The sequence below is a fragment of the Ochotona curzoniae genome, unplaced genomic scaffold, assembly GCF_017591425.1.
Source record: "Ochotona curzoniae isolate NIBS_2020 unplaced genomic scaffold, NIBS_Ocur_1.0 contig_908, whole genome shotgun sequence".
Classification (NCBI taxonomy): domain Eukaryota; kingdom Metazoa; phylum Chordata; class Mammalia; order Lagomorpha; family Ochotonidae; genus Ochotona; species Ochotona curzoniae.
The window spans coordinates 4,403,802-4,422,527 of NW_024466607.1; the positions used below are offsets into that span (position 1 = coordinate 4,403,802).

General features: G+C 57.6%; 2 protein-coding genes across 10 annotated transcripts; one reads left to right on the forward strand and one right to left on the reverse strand.

The window, feature by feature from the left end:
• Positions 1–3: 3 nt before the first annotated feature.
• On the forward strand, positions 4–4,647 carry OGG1 (8-oxoguanine DNA glycosylase). Of its 7 annotated transcripts, none has more exons than XM_040995145.1 (7): positions 4–219; positions 455–690; positions 1,427–1,606; positions 2,922–3,103; positions 3,941–4,091; positions 4,212–4,274; positions 4,379–4,647. In XM_040995145.1, the coding sequence occupies exons 1-7, from the start codon at positions 113–115 to the stop codon at positions 4,645–4,647; spliced, it is 1,188 nt and encodes a 395-aa protein (XP_040851079.1). In that variant the 5' UTR covers positions 4–112. The 7 variants fall into 7 exon arrangements, with proteins under 7 accessions (XP_040851079.1, XP_040851081.1, XP_040851082.1 ...); XM_040995147.1 differs by having other exon boundaries at positions 4,212–4,261; positions 4,383–4,549; XM_040995148.1 differs by having other exon boundaries at positions 4,212–4,262; positions 4,366–4,379.
• Positions 4,605–13,243, reverse strand: CAMK1 (calcium/calmodulin dependent protein kinase I). Of its 3 annotated transcripts, XM_040995142.1 has the most exons (13): positions 13,237–13,243; positions 13,151–13,159; positions 11,078–11,149; positions 9,382–9,496; positions 8,890–9,021; positions 8,270–8,344; positions 8,049–8,187; positions 7,256–7,382; positions 7,081–7,156; positions 6,503–6,615; positions 6,130–6,208; positions 5,959–6,046; positions 4,605–5,032 (listed from the first exon to the last, which is right to left on the reverse strand). In XM_040995142.1, exons 4-13 carry the CDS (start codon positions 9,462–9,464, stop codon positions 4,610–4,612), a joined length of 1,335 nt encoding a protein of 444 aa, XP_040851076.1. In that variant the 5' UTR covers positions 9,465–9,496; positions 11,078–11,149; positions 13,151–13,159; positions 13,237–13,243; the 3' UTR covers positions 4,605–4,609. The 3 variants fall into 3 exon arrangements, with proteins under 3 accessions (XP_040851076.1, XP_040851078.1, XP_040851077.1); XM_040995144.1 differs by lacking the exons at positions 13,151–13,159; positions 13,237–13,243 and having other exon boundaries at positions 4,605–4,832; positions 4,915–5,032; XM_040995143.1 differs by lacking the exons at positions 13,151–13,159; positions 13,237–13,243 and having other exon boundaries at positions 8,106–8,187.
• Positions 13,244–18,726: the final 5,483 nt, after the last annotated feature.

Genomic DNA, 18,726 nt, shown 5'->3' on the forward strand with positions numbered 1-18,726 from the left:
CAGTGGAGCAATAGAACGGAGTGGGACCGGGTGGGCGAGGACTCACGGGTCGTGGCCTCCGCGTGGGCCCGCTCCGTGTGGAAGCGCCGGCCACTCTGTCGTGCAGGGTGGCATGCGGCACCGCACGTTGGCCTCCGACCCGGCCCTGTGGGCCTCCATCCCGTGTCCACGCTCCGAGCTGCGCCTGGACCTGGTTCTGGCGTCCGGACAGTCCTTCCGGTGAGTAACTGAACCTGGACGACCCTTCCCCTGGGACCCCCGCCCCGCCCCTGAGCTCCACGGAGGTCACGGGTGTGGACGGCCAGCACGCCTGTCCATCCTTAGTAGAGTCGGCAAGTCCATGAGGCGTCTTGCGGACGCACGAATGGTCGCCCTGAGTTTGCAGCTTTGCCACCTGTAGGGGCTGTGGCAGGTGAGGGCGGACGGAGTAACCGCGTGTACGTGGGAGCCACAGGTGGAGGGAGCAGAGCCCTGCGCACTGGAGCGGTGTGCTGGGTGATCGCGTGTGGACCCTGACGCAGACGGAAGAACACCTGCACTGCACCTCTTATGGACGGGTCGGCAAGCCTACGCTGCGGGAGCTGGAGGCCGTTCGCCAGTACTTCCAGTTGGATGTCAGCCTGGCCCAGCTCTACAGCCATTGGGGTTCCGTAGACTCCCACTTTCTAGAGGTGGCTCAGCGATACCCAGGTGAGCACAGGGGTCTGGGGGGCTGACTGGGGCTGAGGGGAGGCAAGGTGTGGAGAGGCGGAGATGTGGCTTGCTTTTGCCATCTGTGAAATGGGATTATGCCTACGTCAGGGGATTCTATTAATATTGAAGGGTGAAATGCTTAGAAGGTCCCCAGCGCACAGCCACTATAACCAGATATCATCCTGCCGTTCCGCCAAGTGTCCCAGTGAAGTGACAAGGAGTTAACCCCGTGTGTGGGGGGGGAGCAGCACCATCATGCAGCCAGTTCCAGCACCCCATGTGTGCCCCTGTCCTAGTCCCCATGATTCCATTTCCAGTCCAGTTACTTGGGCCCCTGCCACCTCTCCATCTGGAGACCCAGATGGAGTTCCAGGCTTCTGACTTGGGCCTGACCCAGGCCCGGTCATTGCAGTTGTTTGCAGAGTGAACCAGTGAGTGGAAGAGCTCTTTGTCTGTTTGCCTCTCTGTAACTCTTCAAATACATAAAATTAATCTAAAATTTATAAAAAGAAAAAAGCCCTGTCCTGGGCAGGTGATTTTGCTGGTTGTGTGACTGCACACAGAGCCCCTGCTGTGGGACTGGCATACAGCAGTGCGTGGAACGAATGCCTGCCCCCAGGGTGCTCAGGTGGGTAAGCCCTATAGCCCTGATGCCCAAGTCTGGTAGGAGGGTGGCAGGGGGTGATTGATGGCAGCAGGTCCTTGTCCCATACCCTGCCCATCTGGTCCCCAGGGGTGCGACTGCTACGCCAGGACCCTGTCGAATGCCTGTTCTCCTTCATCTGCTCCTCCAACAACAACATCACACGCATCAGCGGCATGGTGGAGCGGCTGTGCCAGGCCTTCGGGCCCCGGCTCGTTCAGCTCGATGATATCACCTACTACGGCTTCCCCAGCCTGCAGGCTCTGGCAGGTAAGCAGGTGTGCCCACTGCTCCATGGCCTCTCTGTCAGTTCCCACTTGTACCCTTGTTGGCGTCTCCCCTCCTGGAGAGTCCCACCTTCCTGAGAGCTGACCCCCCACTGGTCTGCCCCGACATACCTCATCCTGCATAGCTCTGCTGGCCTGGCATTGGCACCTTGCTGGTTTATAGTTTCCGGCCACAGCCTCAAACACCTGCCTGGGACAGGCAGCGGTTTGGGGTTGCTAGTGGGTCTCCTGGAGACAGAGCGCTTGGGGCTCAAGCCCAGCTGTCACTGCACATCATGGAGTGGGAGCATCCTCTATGAAGCAGTGACTGCAACACCTCCCCAGCAGCTGTCACCAGGGTTAAATAAAAGCCTGCAGATGGTGCGGGTGACATGGTGTTCAGTGGGAAGCTTGTGGCAGTAGTGTATCTGAGGACGCCTGTGTCCACAGCAACTCCCGAGTCAAACAGCCAGTCCTGCCGGTGGAGGCAAGCCCCAATCTGGTGGTAGGCCCGGGGAACGGCCTGGCTAGGAGAGTGCTTTGGTGCCCTAGAAAGCTGGGCTGAGGCCTCAGGGCCCTGGAAGGGTGGTGTGGTGTTCTGGCAAGGAGGCTGGGGGTAGGCATCCGGACCTGAGCCCACATCTGCAGTCGGTGCCTGGAGATGGCAGCTGAGCCATCATTCCAGGTGCGGTGATGGGTCTGCAGCCTGGCGTGCTGGGAATGCGATTGGGAAGGGTCAGGAACGCACTCGAGGGGCTCCTCCAGGGCAGCCCTGGTCCTGGGGCCTAGCAGGAGGAGGTGCACAGCACCTGGAATGTAACTTTTTTTTTTTTAAGATTTATTTATTTTTATTGCAGCGTCAGATATATAGACAGAGAGGAGGAGAGGCAGAGAGGAAGATCTTCCATCTGATAATTGACTCCCCAAGTGGCAGCAATAGCCGGTTCTGTGCTGATCTGAAGCCAGGAGCCAGGAACTCTTCCACGTCTCCCACACGGGTGCAGAGTCCTAAGGCCCTGGGCTGTCCTCAACTGCTTTCCCAGGCCACAAGCAGGGGGCTGGATGGGAAGCAGGGCCGCCGGGATTAGAACCGGCGCCCACATGGGATCCCGGTGCTTTCAAGGCAAGGACTTTAGCTGCTAGGCCTTGGTGCCGGGCCCAGAATGTAACTATTTGCTTTGCTCCTCACGGTGTCCCTCTGTCTCCCATAGGCCCTCAGGTGACAAGGTTCACTGGGGAAGAGCATGCCTGTGGGGGTAGCGAGCACACACCCCAACATGAGCATGCCTGAGCCCCATTTCCCTCCCCACTGCCCATAGGGCCACAAGTGGAGGCTTGTCTCAGGAAGTTGGGCCTGGGGTACCGGGCTCGCTACGTGACTGCCAGCGCCCGAGCCATCCTGGAAGGCCAGGGCGGGCTGGCCTGGCTGCAGCAGCTGCGAACGGCCCCCTATGAGGAGGCCCACAAGGCCCTCTGTGCCCTGCCCGGGGTGGGCACCAAGGTGAGGCCCTGGGGACGGGAGCGGAGGCCAGCCTGGGCGCTGAGGGGAAGCATGGCCACTGAGGACAGGAGAGGAGGAGACAGAATGTGAGCAGATGTTTCATTGGGGGTAGAACAAACAAAAACCCCACAAGTATAAAAGACTCCCCCTTTGAATGGGTTTTAGGTAATCTGCTTGTTGGGGTGTTTGTACACACTGCTGTACTCACAGGTGCACACAGGTTTCCGGAAAGAATTGCAAGGAACCCAGTGATGTTTGGGAAAATGTCAGCAGTTAACTGATAGTAAGGTGGCACCGCATCTGGCGTTTCTTTTTCTTTTGTATACTTTTCTGTTGTTGAAAAACATGAGTTTGTATCTAGAGATTTTTGAGGTTCATGCATTTATTTGAAAGGCAGAGTTACTGAGAGCAAGGGAGAGAGCATCTGCTGGTTCACTCTCCAAAGGCCACAATGGTTAGAAAAAGGCCAAGCAGAAGCCAGGAGTCTGGAACTCCATTCGGGTCTCCAGCCTGGGTGGAAGGGCCCAGGTACTTGGGTCAGCTTCCACTGGTTTTTCAAGTGCATTAGCAGGGGGCTGGGTTGAAAGTAGCCAGGACTAGAATGGCTGCCTGTGTGGGAAGCCAGCATTGCAGTTAGCGGCTCAACCTAGTATGCCATAAATCCCTTAGAGATTTGGTTGGGGATGCAGATGGAAAGTCAGCTCTGGACAACAGACTAAGAGGACTTCTGGTTTTTCCACATGACTTTGACCTAGTCACTTCAGTAGAATAGTATCGTCCAGTGGCTGGCTGCACCTGACCAGTTCTCTCTGATGTTTCGCTTTGTGCCCATCACAGGTTGCTGACTGCATCTGCCTGATGGCCCTGGACAAGCCGCAGGCAGTGCCCGTGGACATCCACGTGTGGCAGATCGCCCGCCGGGACTATGGCTGGCAGCCCACCACCTCGCAGGCCAAGAGCCCCAGCCCCCAGGCTAACAAGGAGCTGGGTGAGCAGAGGGCGCAGGGCAGCAGTGGCTAATTTCCTCTCCACTCCTCTCTCAGGCCCCCTGCTCTGCACGTGGCAGAAGGGGCCGCTCCCTAACTGGGTCCCATCGCTTCTCACCTAGGAAACTTTTTCCGGAGCCTGTGGGGACCATATGCAGGTTGGGCCCAAGCGGTGAGTGAGAACTTCTCCCCCAGCTCTGATGCCATGGACATTTGGGATGTCCACACGGGCCCCCACCCATCCCTGGCCTTGACCCCTGTGTGCCCACCTCTTCCTTCCCGCTTCCTAACAGGTGCTGTTCAGTGCTGATCTGCGCCAGCACCCCTGTCGTGCCCAGGAGCCGCCAGCAAAGCGCACAAAGGGGTCCAAGGGGCCAGAAGACTAGGGGGCCTGCCTGGCATCTCTGCCTGCCCGCCCCCTCCCTTCCCTACTCTCCCACACCTGCAGCTACCTCAGGGCCAGGAGCCCCCAAACCATGCAGTGTCAATGCCATGGACAGAGACAGGGCTAGCCGCGGTTTTATCTTCCCTTTATTACAAGAAGGAACAATAAAATAGAAACATTTGTATGGAAAACATAGTGAGGATGGCAGGGCCTGGGGCAGGCAGGGAGGAAGGAGAGCAGGCTACCCCACCTCTCCGGGACAGGAGATCCCAGCCCTACAGCTGTGGGGGGAGCGTGGGGGGAAGCTCCGGACCCGGTTCCACGCAGCAGTCCCGACAGCAGCAGCCGGCCCCCGGTCCTGCATGGGAAGAGGGTAGAGTTGGCTGTGGAGCACACACCCCGCCCCTGCCCAGGTGCCTGACCACAGGCCCTGTGCTCACCCCCTGCGGCTGGCGTCAGCAGCTCCCCGTGGCTGGCTGGCTGCCCCTGGCCCTCCTGGCTGGTGCCCAGCTGCAGCTTCCTCATGTGCCGCACCACGGCCGTGGCATTGAAGGCTTGCTGCGGGGAGAGAGGGGAAGAGAGATGCGTGAGCAGGTTCTGGGGCTGCCGCCAGGGCTGGGTCTTTGGGCCTCTTCAGGCTTTACTTAGTCCTTCCAGCACATGCCCTGCCCCTCTGCTCACATACGGACCACTGCTCCCACAGCACACATGTGGACTAGCTTACGGTTACACGTCAGAGAAAACCTGGTATGGTGATACATGTATTTTTCACAGACCTCTTTGAGGTACATGCTAGTAATAGGATTTTCAAAAGAGGACACTGAGGTGAAGACAAGTAATAGGTGTGTGTGTTGGGGGTTTGTGTGTATGTATGGGTAGATTCAGATGTGTGGGTGTGTGTGTGTAGTGAGTGAGTATGTGTACATGAGGGTATATATGTATGTGTATATATCTGGGTGTGTATGCGCCTCACTGGCTACTCAGCATATCCCTGCCCCCAGGAATCATCACCCCTGCTCTGTCCCCATGTACTCTTGGGCTGGGCTTCACTTGCCTCCTGTCCGTGAGTATGGGTCCTGCCTCCTCAGCACCTGCTGTGCAACTCTGCTTTCACCTGAGCTGCTGCTCATGTCCAAGCCTGCATGTCTGCCGCAGCCTCCTGTGTGGTCTGCCCATCTTCCCCCATACCCTGAGACTCCTCCTCTGGGGAGAGCTGGTGCCCTCCTGTGGTACCCAAGGCTCTGAGTGGCCAGCTTCACCACTCCCCCAACTCCAGTCTGGCCTAGCCCCTCACATGCCAGAATAGCCACATACTTCTCCCTGGCACCCTCTGCCTTGGACACGGTCCACCAGGTCTGGCTGGACAGAAGTTCCATGGACATCCTAGAGTGCTTCCCCCATGCCCTTCTGAGGCTAGGTGCTGTGCCAACAGCCCAGGTGGGCCTGCCTGTGGGGGCCCTGGTAGGGCAGGTAGGCAGGCTCACCTTCCACTTGCTCTTGGCAAAGTTCTTCTTGATCTGCTCGCTCACTGACTGGTGGATGTTCTTGTCTAGAGCTGTGTCTCCTGCGATCCTGGGACAGGAGTGGGGAAGGGTTGCTGGTGAGGGCAGAGGTGAGCCCAGGGACTCCAACCCACAGCCCGTAGGGGTGCTCACCACGGGTGCTGCAAGGCCTGCTCACAGGTGAACCGCTTCTCTGGGTCCTTCTCCATCAAGTGCCGGATGAAGTCTTTGGCTGCACCCCCAAGACAGAAGCAAAGACAACATGGCAGTGCCCACAGACTGGTGTCCGAGGAGGCAAAGAGCCCAGGTCCATCCCTGTGCCACCCTACCCAGGGCCACCCTACCGACAGGGAGGGCACCCAAGACTGCTGGTGTGGAAATGTGTGTTTGTGGGAAGGTGTTGGAGGCCTCAGGGAGGAGACAAATATTAAGGTGCCATCTGGGGCTGGGCGGCTGAGATGAGCAAGGGTCAGCGGAGGCTGGGGACCCGAGGGCCAGTGCTGGAGGCAGGCAGAGCCCGGAGTACCAGAGTCGGAGATGTCGTCCCAGTAAGGAGAGTCAAACTCGTACTCAGCCTTCAGGATTTGCTCGAAGAGTTTGGCATCATTCTCGTCGTAGAAGGGAGGGTAGCCACAGAGCCTGAGCAGAGACCCGCAGCATAGAGGCCCTCTGTGACAGGCCCCCATCCGCCTGCCCCTCTTCCTTGAACTTGGCCTTCTCATAGCTTTCCCACTGACTGACTATTCCCTCTGCCTAAACAGTTGTCCCTATTCCTGCTGGGCTTGCCTGGTCTATTTCACACCATATTCCCATCTCCCCTGATAGGCTTCATTCCCTTGAGAGCCTGCCCTGGCTGTGGTTGGTTCTCTGCTAAATCGCTGTTTGCAGGGCCTGAAACATAATCTGTTGAGCCAAGTCACATTAGTAAGGAGCAGGCAGGTGTCGCTTGGGATGGAAGGAGGAAATAGCTGAGGGAGGAAGGGGCAGGCTGAGCAGGGGACACCTGGAGTTGAATCCTCCCCTCCCTCTGCCCCCCAAATTACAGGATGTACCCAATGACCCTGATGGAGGAAGACAAGCAGGCCGGAGCCCCACCCTGCTTACAGGATATAGGCAATGACCCCGATGGACCAGCAGTCCACGGCCTTGCTGTAGGGCTTCTGGGCCAGAACCTCAGGGGCTGTGGAAGGAAGGGGACATGGCGGTGACATGTGTCCATCCTGCTGCCCTTGGCTGGACTCCCACTCGTCCATCCCCCCCAGCCCAGAGCCCTCCATACCCACATATCCTGGTGTCCCACAGGCCGTGGATAGCACACTGCCTGTGTCCTCCATCTTGGAGAGACCAAAGTCGGAAATCATGATCTTGGAGTCTTCATCCAGACTGTAGTAGAGCAGGTTCTCTGGCTGTTAGGGTGCAAGCATAGAGCCATGGGAGTCAGAGACTGCCTGGGGGCCAACACGGCCCACCTCCCCTGAGCACCACACGAGACACCGCTGCCCACTCAGGAAAGTTGCTGTGGCCTCATGGCTGTCATCCCAGCAGCAGTCAGGGTGGGCCGGGTTTTTTTCATCTCAGGTGTGCATGACACATCCTGAAAGGACACCTGAACCCTGGCTGGGTCTCATCCTTCACAGCTCCCTGTCCGGGCCCTTTTCCACGGATGAGGAACCTGCTTCCATGAGCAGGACAGTGATTGACCCCAAAGCCGCATGCTGGAAAGCAGGGCCACTTCCACTACACTCTCTGCCTGCAGTGCTCTCCCTGGCCCAGCTGTGGATGCGCTGTGGAGTAGGAGCCCGGCAGTGTCTGGGGGGTCCGGCTCAGGCAAGGAGGGGTCCTGACTGCTGTCCAGGCTTTGCCATCCTGCCCGTTTCCTACAAACAGGCAGGAATTTAATCATGAGCAGAAGGCACAAATAGGAGTGGTCAGAGCCGTATCGCAATGTGCTTCTGGGCCCTTCAAAAAGAGGCAGCACAGGAGTTGGGAGGGCCGCAGTACAGAAGCCTCCGCTCAGCGCAGGGGTCAGTCAGGTGGAAGGGTATGGAGAGGCCTGCCTCGTGGAGGCCCACCTTGAGATCCCGGTGCACAATGCCCAGCTCGTGCAGGTACTTGACTGCATCTAGCACCTGGAAGATGAGGCGGCTGGCGTCCCGCTCAGTGTAAAAGCCTTTCTCCACGATGCGGTCAAACAGCTCCCCACCTGACACCCTGTGGTAGGCAGAGGGCAATTTTGGCCTGAGGCAGCCATGGCGAGAGGGCTGCTGAGAGGGGCAGGGGCGGGGCCACTCACAGCTGCATGACCAGGTAGAGGTGGCCCCCGCTCTCGTAGATGTCATCCAGGGCTACAATGTTGGGGTGCTTGATCCTAAAAGGAGGGGAGAGGGTTGGCACTCAGGCTGCACCAAGTGCAGCACTCAGCATAGGTGCTCGTAGCACTCCAGAAATGATCACAGTGGAACTGGGCTTGATGAGGAGGAAGACTGCTCTCGGAAAGCCTCACTCCACCCCCTGCCCAGGCTTGCCTCCAACAACAGAAATGAGCATTTCTTCTGTGCAAGGTGGTTTGGGGGAGAAGGTGGGAAATCGGAGCCCCTGAGATTGCCAGGGGGCAGAGAGTCTGTACTGACATGAGCCTTTGTGGGGTCTTTGTTCAAGTGGGCGCCCAGTACTAAAGCATTTCTGAACCTGTCAGGGGCCCTGAGGATGGGCTCTAAACATTCTGGCCATGACGAGGACACTCTGATGTCATAGCTGTCAATATTTGTTCTGCTGCAGGCACCTGGGACAGGAGCTGCCAGTGATTCCAACACCCCTGCCAGCTGGTGATCTACACCCCCATTTTACTCATGAGCAGTATGAGGTAGGGTGATCGGGAAATGTCAGGTGGGGCTGGGCCAGGTGCATGCGCACTTGTGCAGGACAGCAATTTCGTTCTCCATGCTGCCCTCCTTGCCCTCCAGGGCCTTCTTGGCGATGCACTTGATGGCCACCAGCTTCTGCGTCCTTTTGTCTTCTGCCAGGATGACCTCAGAGAAGGCTCCCCTGCAGGGAGGGAGATTGGTTAGGTGAGGAACTTGGTCCCACCCTCCCACCTGCTGACTCCAGACCCAGGAGGAGGCATGAGCCTCCCCGGTGAGTCCACCACTGGCTGCAGAGGTGGTCGCATCCAGCCCTGGGTCATTTCCTGTGGGGCTGGGTCTGTCTCCCCCACGAGGCAAACACCAGGTTATTCTGAGTTCTTTCTGCACTGCCCATACATTCTCCAGGCTGGAGATAACAGGAAGCATTCACCATCAGCCCAGCTGTCCAGAGGAGGCCACACCTTGGACTCCGCCGCCCACTCTACCCTGGTACCAAGGCCTGGGGTGAGGGTGCTCCCAGTCGGTCCAGCCAGAGACTCACGTGCCCAGAACATCGCGAAAGTCGTAAATGTCCCTGATGTCCTCTGCCTGCTTCCAGCTGGGGCCGTCCACTGCCCCCGGCATGGCCCACTGCCCCCCAGCCACAGCCAGGGCTCCTGGGGAGGGCAAGGGTGCAGGGCACTCAGGGTCCAGGCTCCTGCCTGCTGGCCCTCAGCCACCTGGCCCATGTTTATTGATCCCTCAGTCCATTCATTTGACAAAACCATTTGACCTCCATTCATCTGCTCATTCGTCCATTCAGCAACTTCTCAGGCCTCCAGAAATGGCTTTTACGGTGGCAATGAGATTCTCCCGTAGAGTCAGACGTTTGTTTATTCTAGTCAAACTCACTTCCCAGTTCTTGGGTACTCTGGGTGGAGACCCCAGAGCAGCTGCCAGAGGTGCCGCACCTGCCGGGTGCCTCTGGACGAAACCCACCACAGCCCAGCCCCACCCTGGGGACTGCTGAAGTGTCTCCTTGTTCTCTTCCTCCTTCCACCCACCCTGGCCTCTTGGAAATCAGGTTTCCAGCAGCCTGGGCTCCCGGCAATATCTCAGCCACGTTTTTAAATATAGCTCCTTTTGCACTGTTGCCACAGCAACAGCAGCCACAGCTGGAGCTCCCCATTCCACATCTGGGTCCCCTCCTGGCGGGCCCCATCGCACCCTGACCCAGCCTGCAGCAGCTTTTCTCACTGAGCCTCCAGCTCCCCAGGCAGGAGGGGCAGGAAGAATGGGGAGACAGTGCTAGGAGCTGGGCAGGGGCTGGGCACAGTGTTGCCCAAGAGGTCTGGCTGCACTTGCATGGGGCTAAGGCCATGGCAGAGGCTCCTGGGGGAATGGGTTCTCGCAAGCCCACTGCAGGCTAACACAGACCTGGTATGTGGAGTGAGCTCAAGGCAGGACTTTGCTTCTTGCCCCTGCAGGACCATGCAGCAGGGGAGGGGGGAATGCCTGGCCTCCTCTCCCTGGTGGAACACTCCTCCCCTGCAGGGGATGCTGCCCTGCTCCCAGGGATGCCTGGTCCCCATGCCAGGACCAGAAATGGCCAGGGCAGGAGTCTGAGGGTAAGCTCTAGCCATGGAGTCCTAGGGGTCCTGGGCAGATGGCTGGGCATGGGGGTGAACCACCCACAGCCAGCCCCATGCACCCCCTTGAATGGCAAGGCCTGCCCCCACCAGATCCTGTGTGGCAAGGCATCACGCACAGATCACTACCCACACACACCGTCTCCAGGCACCCTTCCACCTGGACGCGTGCCTGGCCATCCCATCCACTGCAGACACTCCCCCACACCCAGACACCCCTCTTGCACACCCAACCAACACCCCTCACATCTCTGTCCTACTTCCTCGAAGCTTCTGTACCCCAAATTCTGCTTACATGGAACCTTGGCCTGCCTCTGACCAAGCTGGCTATTGCCACACAACACCCACCCAGCCCCCAGTCACAGTACCTGGACGCATTCCGCAATGGCGTTCCCACCCACTGGGACCCTTTGCATCCCGCCGCCGGCCTAGGGGCCACTCTGCTCGCCTGCATCCTCCCTCCCGCTGCCCACTGCTGCTCTCAGGCCTGTCCAACACCTGCCTGGCCTGGGGCAGGGGTTGCGAAGAGAGGCCCAGCGCTGGCCTCGGGTGCGGGCCCCGCTCCGAGCCGGGGGATCCCCAGCGCAGGGGCACTCGTGCGGGCGGTACCTGCGGCTGCCCCGCCGCGGGGCTGGCTGCTAGGGCCGAGGTGCTGGCGCAAGCTCCCGCCGCCGTTCGCTGCTGCCGCCCGCTCTCTCGCGGGGCTCGAGCGCGGCGGCTCCCAGGGCCAGCCGGCCCGCCCGCAGCTCTGATGTCAACGGAGGAGGAGCCAGGGCCCAGGGACGCGCGAGCTGCGGAGGGGCGCGGCCACGGACCCCGCTGACCGGGCGATCGCTATTAGCTGCTCCTTGCCCCTCAGCTCCTTAGGGCCCCATTTCCCAGAAGTTAGGACTGAGGCCCAGGAGCAGTGAACTCCCAAAATCAACAGCTGGTCAGAGGCTCCTACGCCCCACCTCTGTCCGGCACCAAAGACTGGCCAGGGTCTCTGAACGGCCTTGTGGACTTCCGGGGAGATCAGTGCTGGGAGTTCCTGTAGGGCTCCCGCCCCTGGTGTACCCAGAAGGGCGCTGGGCCCTCAGGAGACTGATGTGGGTTCGGACAGGTTGCACAGGACAGAAGAGGCTGCTCTGCGAAGGAGTCAGCCCTACAGGCTGGACCCACTGGACAGACCCGGTGGAGGAGGCATCCCCAGGGGCCCAGAGCCCCACGGGAGCGGAGTTAAATCTGGAGCCCCAAGGAAGAGTCCTAAGAGGACCCCAGTGCCACGTGACTGGGCAGGCTCCAGGGACCCTGGCCGCGGGCCAGCTTGGGGAGGAATGGAGGAAGCTCACAGGCCTTGGCAACAGGCAGGGGGCCATGGGGCCTGCAAGGCTTAAGGCTCCGGTGGGCAGCAGTTCAGTGAACTGAGGCCAGCCCTGGGGGCGAATGCTGCTGAAGACCCCTCCCACTTCTTGCCCGTGCTTCTGAATTCTCTCGTTTTCCATTTGCAGATGGGACAAGGATAGTGCTTCTTCCCAGTCCTGTCTCCTCAGCTTTGCACTGCCATGCCATGCCCATTTCACAAACGGGGCAGCAGGTGCCTGAGGCCACCTGGTCCGTGTCCTCCCAGCATTGCTGAGGATCAATTCGTTCCCGCATTGGGGAAGATGGAGGATGCTCGGGATGACCTGAGGGTGATAGGTAGAAACAGGACCAACCTGGGATAGATTGGGGAATAAGGGGTCACTGTCCTCTCCTAGACCAGGGAGCCCCTCCCCCCCACACACACACTGAGCTGGGGGAACTTTGCCACTAGATCCTGTTGGAATGGATGGCACTTTGCTGGCTACTAAGTTGGCTGTTGTGTGGGGGCCTGGGTGACATCTCTGGTTTACATTCTGCCTGCTTTGGAACTTCTCTCTCTCTTCTTCCCTCTCTGTTTCTCACCAAATGCATTCTTAGTCCTTTTTCTGTTAAATATTTAATATTTCTACCACACTAGTACTGGTCACTGGCAGTAAAGAGCCATCAGATACAAGAACTTCACACAGAGGCCACACCTGCTGCCGTTTCCCTCACGAACAGCAGGTTCCCCACCATGGCCATGTCATCCAGGAGGAATCTTGTTGGAGGCTGGCAGGAAAACCCCAGCCCATGCTGGCTGGGTCTGCTTGGGCTGGGATCCTGCAACTGCAGCCACAGCGCTCAGAGGCTTCCTTCCCGCCTCTCTCCTTGTGCCTCAGTTCCTCTGCATCTGCTGGTCCCTCTTTCCATGCACTGTGACCATGTATCTCCATCTGACGGGAAGCGAGGATGTGGTACAGTCACCCCGGTTTTGCAACTCCCCCACAACAGAAAGAGATGCACCCCAACAGCCCTGCTCAAGCAAGAGAGTGGCATGCCCTCTCCTCCTCAAACCTGGTATCAGGGACGGGAAGCACTAGGTCATGGCACTGTGAGCTGGGGATGGCAGCCATGGCACAGCCATAAGGAATGAAAGCAGTGGATTGTGCAAAGGAGAGGAGGGCGAGCAGATAAGACAGGTAACCAGTGTTTCATCAACTGCTTGTCCAGGGTCTGGGGGCATGTGTGCGCGTGCGTGTGTGTGTATACACTTTTTGCTGATCACTCACTCCCAGTGAACTTATTTCAAGGCACAAACTAACTGAAGAACGAGTAATGGGTGGGCAGTGGGGCTGGCACTGGACCTGGCTGTTCTGGTACTGGTGAAGATGACATCCCAGCCAGAGTGCCCAGGCCAGGTTCTGCACCCAGTTCTGACTGCTGACTCAGTTTCCTGCTTTGACACAAACAGACCCTGGGAGTGTCAGCAGTGAAGACTCCCATAATCGGGTCTCTGCCACCCACCTGCCAGCTGCTGCAGGCATTTGGAGGGTGAACCAGCAGGTAAGATCCATCTCTCTCTCTCTGCCTTTTAAATGTTAAAAATTTGTACAGATTCTCTTTATCCCTGCAGCGAGATGGGCGTAGCTGTTCTGCCCATTCCACCTCTCCTTCCTGACTGTGGATGTGGTGCAAGCACTAATGGCTGCAGAAACCTGGTGCCCGTCTCCCCACCTGGAACTTGATGTGAGCTTACTCTGGTCATGCCTGCCTGCCTTGCTGGGTGACTGATGGTGACACAGCCCAGGGAGCAGCTCTCACCCCGCAGCTGGTTACCCTGCAGCTGTCGGGACCCCAGCACCCACCTGCTGCGGGTACCTGTCCCACAGAGCACAGGAGATGTCCACTGCTCTTCTCAAATGATTCTTACTTGCCTTCTTTACGCCCCACATATTGCAGTCAGGCTTGTGCTTTGGGGGTCCCTGTTGGCCAATGCTGCTTTCTCACTGTGGCCACTGTTCCAAGAGCAGCCTGCCTTGGCAGCCTGCTAGTCACCCCCAGTGGCTGACATGAGCATGCCCTGGGGGTCAGAAATTCTCCTGCATTTCCTCTGATCCTCTCTGCCCTCTCGCCACATGCCTGCCATGGTGCATGGGATGGCACTGGTGGGCCTGGGCAGGGACATGTTGGAGAGGACCCTGGCACTTGGCGACCTGGTTTATGAAGAAAGCTTCCTCTCCACCAGTGGTGCTCCATTTCCTAGTCTACAAACAAGGGGAGTGAGTGGCTGCTCTGCCGTGGGGAGTGGAGGCAGGTGCAGAGTACTGGGATCCTCCTACAAGTCCTCCCAACCCCTCTTACAAGTCCTCCCAACCCCCCAGCCCTCCCAACCCCCCAGCCCTCCTACAAGTCCTCCCAACCCCTCTTACAAGTCCTCCCAACCCCTCTTACATGTCCTCCCAACCCCCCAGCCCTCCCAACCCCCCAGCAGGCTCATCAGTAGTGCAGCAGCAGAGCATTTCCACACGAGGAATTATTGGCAAATCGGGTGAGCTGTGATGTTTTGTTGTTATCTGATAGGGTGGGGACAGCCCAGGAAGAGGCCCAAAAGGAGAGTGAAGAATGTTCTAACACAGGTTCCAACCCTAGTTCCCTTCTGGTCCCCTCCCCCACCATCTGTGTGGGTAAGCAGTGACACCCCAACCACCCCCCCACCCCCCACCCCGGACACAGATCTGGTACACTTGGCATTCTAATACTCGTTTGTTCTTCTTTTTAAAGATTTGTTTGAAAGGCATACGGAAAATCTTCTATCAACTGGTTCACCTACTATACGGCTCTGATAGCCAGTACTGGACTAGTGCTAAAGCCAGGAGCCAGGATTCCAGTCGGATCTCCCACAGACAGAATATGTTAGCTGCTAGCCTGGAGGCAGAGTGAGTGGATGTTGCATGGAAAGCAGTGCAGCGGGGACTACAACCAGTGCTTTGCTGGAATGTTGGCATCACCCGTAGCAGCAGCCTAACCCACTTTTATTTGCAAGTGTAACTTCCTTCTTTTTCTTTGTTTATATTATTATTATTGATTTATTTATTTGAAAAATGACATAGAGAGAGGGAGAAACACAGGGCCAGGTCTCTCACGTGGGTGCAGTGGCCCAAGCACTGGGGCCTCCTTCTGCTTTTCCCAGGTGTCTTAGCAGGGAGCTGGACTGGAAATGAAACAGCTGGGACTTGAACCAGCACTCCAATGTAGGATGCCAGAGTCTCAGGCTGTAACTTAAGGCTCTGTACCCACTGCCTCCACCCAGCCCTTGTACTTCTCAGGGTTCTTCCTTGGCCTCAGGGTGTTGCAAGCTACCCCGTCCCTGACACCACACCCGCACAGGAGAAGGCAAGGAAGCAAGTCTAGTTTGAAGAGGGTTGGTGTGCCAGGTGGGTCTGGTTTCTCTGAGAGAACCCCCAATAAAGCAGTGTCTCAGATAGTCTGTGTGGACTGCGGTGCAGTGCTTTGGTGGCCTCCTCTGAGGTAAGGAGGGACAAGCTCCCAGCCCCGCCCAGATATGCAAAGCACATGCCTGGTAAAGCCTGTGGGAGCACTGAAAGTTCACCCTGAGTGGCAGTCTGCAGCTAGGAGCAAACATCCTGGATGGGAGTCCACCACGCAGGGCCGGCCCTCGGCTGTTTGCCATGCCCTTGCAAGCAGCTGCTGTGGTCATGGTGACTAGTCCTTTAGACTGGGTTTCTTATGTTGTGATGATGTGTCTTTTAAATTTTTTGTTTAAGACTTATTTATTTTTATTGCAAGGTCAGATATACAGAGAGGAGGAGAAACAGAGAGGAAGATCTTCTGTCCTATGATTCATTCCCCAAGTGGCTGCAACAGCTGGAGCTGAGCCAAACTGGAGCCAGGAGCCTTTTCTGTGTCTCCCACACGGGTGCAGGGCCCCAAGGTTTTGGGTTGTCCTTGACTGCTTTCTCAGGCCACAAACAGGGAGATGGATGGGAAGCGGGGGCTACTGGGATTAGAACCAGTGCCCAAAGGGGTCCTGGACTTTAGCTGCTAGACTACTGAGCTGAGCCCAAGTCTGTTATTTCTATAGCAGTTATCTTAGTTGAGCACGCCTTATCATGCTTCATCAGATAGAATGTGACGATGGGTTAGCGTAGGAGTCTTGTGACACAAGCACTGAAGGTGTCCTGGCTTGTATGGGCTGTGTGGTCTTGCTGTGGTTGTGTTCTTCTTGCCTCTATTTTTTCAGTAGAGTGCGTACAGGTGTTTTCTATTCCCCAAAAGCTGTCTAAGCAAGGCCAGGTTCTCAGGGTTGGGAGGTAGGGACCCTGCTTTTTTCTTTTTTTTTTAAAGATTTTATTTTTATTATTTTTTATTGGAAAGGCGGATATACAGAGAGGAGATACAGAGAGGAAGATCTTCCGTCCGATGATTCACTCCCCAAGTGAGCCGCAACGGGCCGATACTATGCCGATCCGAAGCCAGGAGCCTCTTCCGGGTCTCCCACGTGGGTGCAGGGTCCCAAAGCCTTGGGCCGTCCTCGACTGCTTTCCCGGGCCACAGGCAGGGAGCTGGAAGGGAAGCGGGGCTGCCGGGATTAGAACCGGTGCCCATATGGGATCCCGGGCGTGCAAGGCGAGGACTTAACCATTTGCGCCACCGCGCCGGGCCCGACCCTGCTTTTTTCATTCACATGTCTCCCAGGCATTTCTCTGAAGGCCTTTCTGTGAACTGTGGGCAGGCTGGTCAGGCCTTGGGGTGCGTTTTCATCTCGCTGATAGCTGCTCTTCTGCTTTTCTTCTCTTGTGTTGAGAAGACTCCACCTGCCCTCACAGTTTTTTTGGATGGTGTGGTTGTCCCCACCTCCATATTGCCCTCTCTGGCCCGAGAGTCCGCTGTCATTCAGAAGGGTGGTATGATACTGTCCTGCTAACAAGCCGCTCCTGGCTCCTGGCTCCCCGACTGTAGGTGAGTCTTAAACAGTAAAGGGCACTTGAACTTGAAAGAGGGAAACAAACTATTTCTCCCCAGAATATTGCAGAATGCCAACACGCCTTCAAGTGGAGGATGAAACAGGACTTGGTGTCCCCGACCCCCGCAAGCTTTCTGTTTCACTCTGATGGGGCCTGAGGATGTGCATTCTCATCAGAGTCCAGGGGAGTGCCGAGCCATGCTGGGACCTGGCCTGGCCTGCTCTCGGCCGCCTACTTTCCAGCTCCCTCCCCGCCACACCCCTGGAGCTCAGGTGACACTGGAGCTGCCACCTCTCTTGAAGCAGGCCAGCTGTTCACACCTCCTTGTCTGGCATGTCAGCCCCTGCCCAGCCGCTTCCTGTCTGGCCCTGCAGGCTTCCGAAGTCCTTGCCTTGCCGGGGTCCCTGCAGGCTGAGTACCTGCCACCTTGGGTTCTGATCGTCTAGCGGTATCCCGGCCCTCCTCAGCAGCTCTCAGCCAGGGCACTGAGTAAGTGCCAAAGGGAAGCTGGAATGAGTAGACAGAGGGCAAGTGGGAGGGGAGGAGCCAGTGGAGCACCTGGATGAGGGTAGGACACACACGAGCTTGTATCCTGCATGCCCACCATCTTCATGGGGTCCAGAGCCCCAGGCCAGGGACGGAACCTGTTGCCTGACTGGGGTCCAGCCTCTGTGCCCCTTTCAGCAGCAGATACCTGCACTCTAGTCCCCAGGGTGCTGAGGAGCCCACACGGGCTGGGGACCTGCTGTGGGAAGAGGCCTAACCTCTCCACTGGGGAGGTACAGGAGCCAGGCCAGGTGCCTCACCACGAGGTTAAACACCACCCTTGGAAAAACAAAACAGTCATCTTGGGCACTAGGGACACCTCCTGGGGCCAAAGTCCTTGTTTCCTGTTTAAATCAGAGCCTTGTGTTCCTAGAACACATTTCCTCTTCCTCAGGTGACCCCAGCTTCTCACACACAGCACACCCAACCCCCACAAGGGAGAGCCCCTGGGATAGGCTCAGAGTCTGTCACCATGGTGCTCCAGGGCAGTGACAACTGGTTCCTGCAGACGGGGCGTGCTGCCATTCACCGTGGCCATGTCTGCAGTGTCCAGGATATGTGGTAACAGCCTGGCAGAAAGGAGGTGAGGAAGGAAAGGTTCCCCAACCGACCCGAATGAGCCAGTCCCCGTCACTCTTCGAAGGTTCTCCCTTCCATTTATAGCCCCTACCTCCCCCTCTCACTCACAGTTCCTCCCAATTTTGGAACGCCAGCCCCCGCCTCGCCTCCTCCACATCGTCTTTGTTCCTGGAATTCTCTGTCCACAACGCTCCTGACAGAGGCCGAGGGAGGGCCGAGGTTCGCATGCAGGACCGTCCTGCGGGGCTGCACAGGCCCTGGGCTGCTGTCCTCAGACTATTAGCAGGGCAGGTTCCGTTGTGAACAGACTGCAAGTGGCACAGGCAAGTTTGAATCCTGATCAAGCAAGGGACACAGCTTGCTCCGCAGCGCTTTTTTCACTGTGAGTAGGGGTTGGTACGAACCGTGAACGGTGCCTGGTCCTCGGCTGATGTGTGCCAAGTGCTTGGTCATCACTGCTATTGGCACTGGCTTCTCTTGCATCTGCTTGAAGCGCCCCTGAACAAGCTGGTGACGTCACTGGAAAACTGCTGGTGCAACAGCTGGCATGGGCGGGCTGACGCTGTCCTCTGTAGGGAGGTTTTCCTTGATTGTCATTAAAACCCACTTTTTTATGCTTTTTTTTGAAAGGCAGAGTTACAGAAAGAGGGTGAGAGAAGTCTTCCATCTGGTGGTTCACTCCCCAGATGGCCTCAATAGCTAGAGCTGGGCTGGTCGGAAGCCAGGAGTCAGGAGCATCTTCCAGGTCTCCCATGTAAGTACAAGGGCCCAAACACTTGTGCCATTCTCCACTGCTTTCCCAGGCTGTGAGCAGGGTGCTGGATC

What these genes read in the sequence shown, in the direction of transcription:
- OGG1 (XM_040995145.1), top strand. Translation starts at nt 113, where the DNA reads ATGCGGCACCGCACGTTGGCCTCCGACCCGGCCCTGTGGGCCTCCATC. An exon ending in GGTGGCTCAGCGATACCCAG is followed by an intron (nt 691 to 1,426) that starts GTGAGCACAGGG and finishes TCTGGTCCCCAG; the next exon opens with GGGTGCGACTGCTACGCCAG. An exon ending in CCAGGCTAACAAGGAGCTGG is followed by an intron (nt 4,092 to 4,211) that starts GTGAGCAGAGGG and finishes CTTCTCACCTAG; the next exon opens with GAAACTTTTTCCGGAGCCTG.
- CAMK1 (XM_040995142.1), bottom strand. Translation starts at nt 9,464, where the DNA reads ATGCCGGGGGCAGTGGACGGCCCCAGCTGGAAGCAGGCAGAGGACATC. An exon ending in CTCTACCTGGTCATGCAGCT is followed by an intron (nt 8,188 to 8,269) that starts GTGAGTGGCCCC and finishes TGCCTACCACAG; the next exon opens with GGTGTCAGGTGGGGAGCTGT. An exon ending in CAGGCCTTGCAGCACCCGTG is followed by an intron (nt 6,047 to 6,129) that starts GTGAGCACCCCT and finishes CTCCTGTCCCAG; the next exon opens with GATCGCAGGAGACACAGCTC.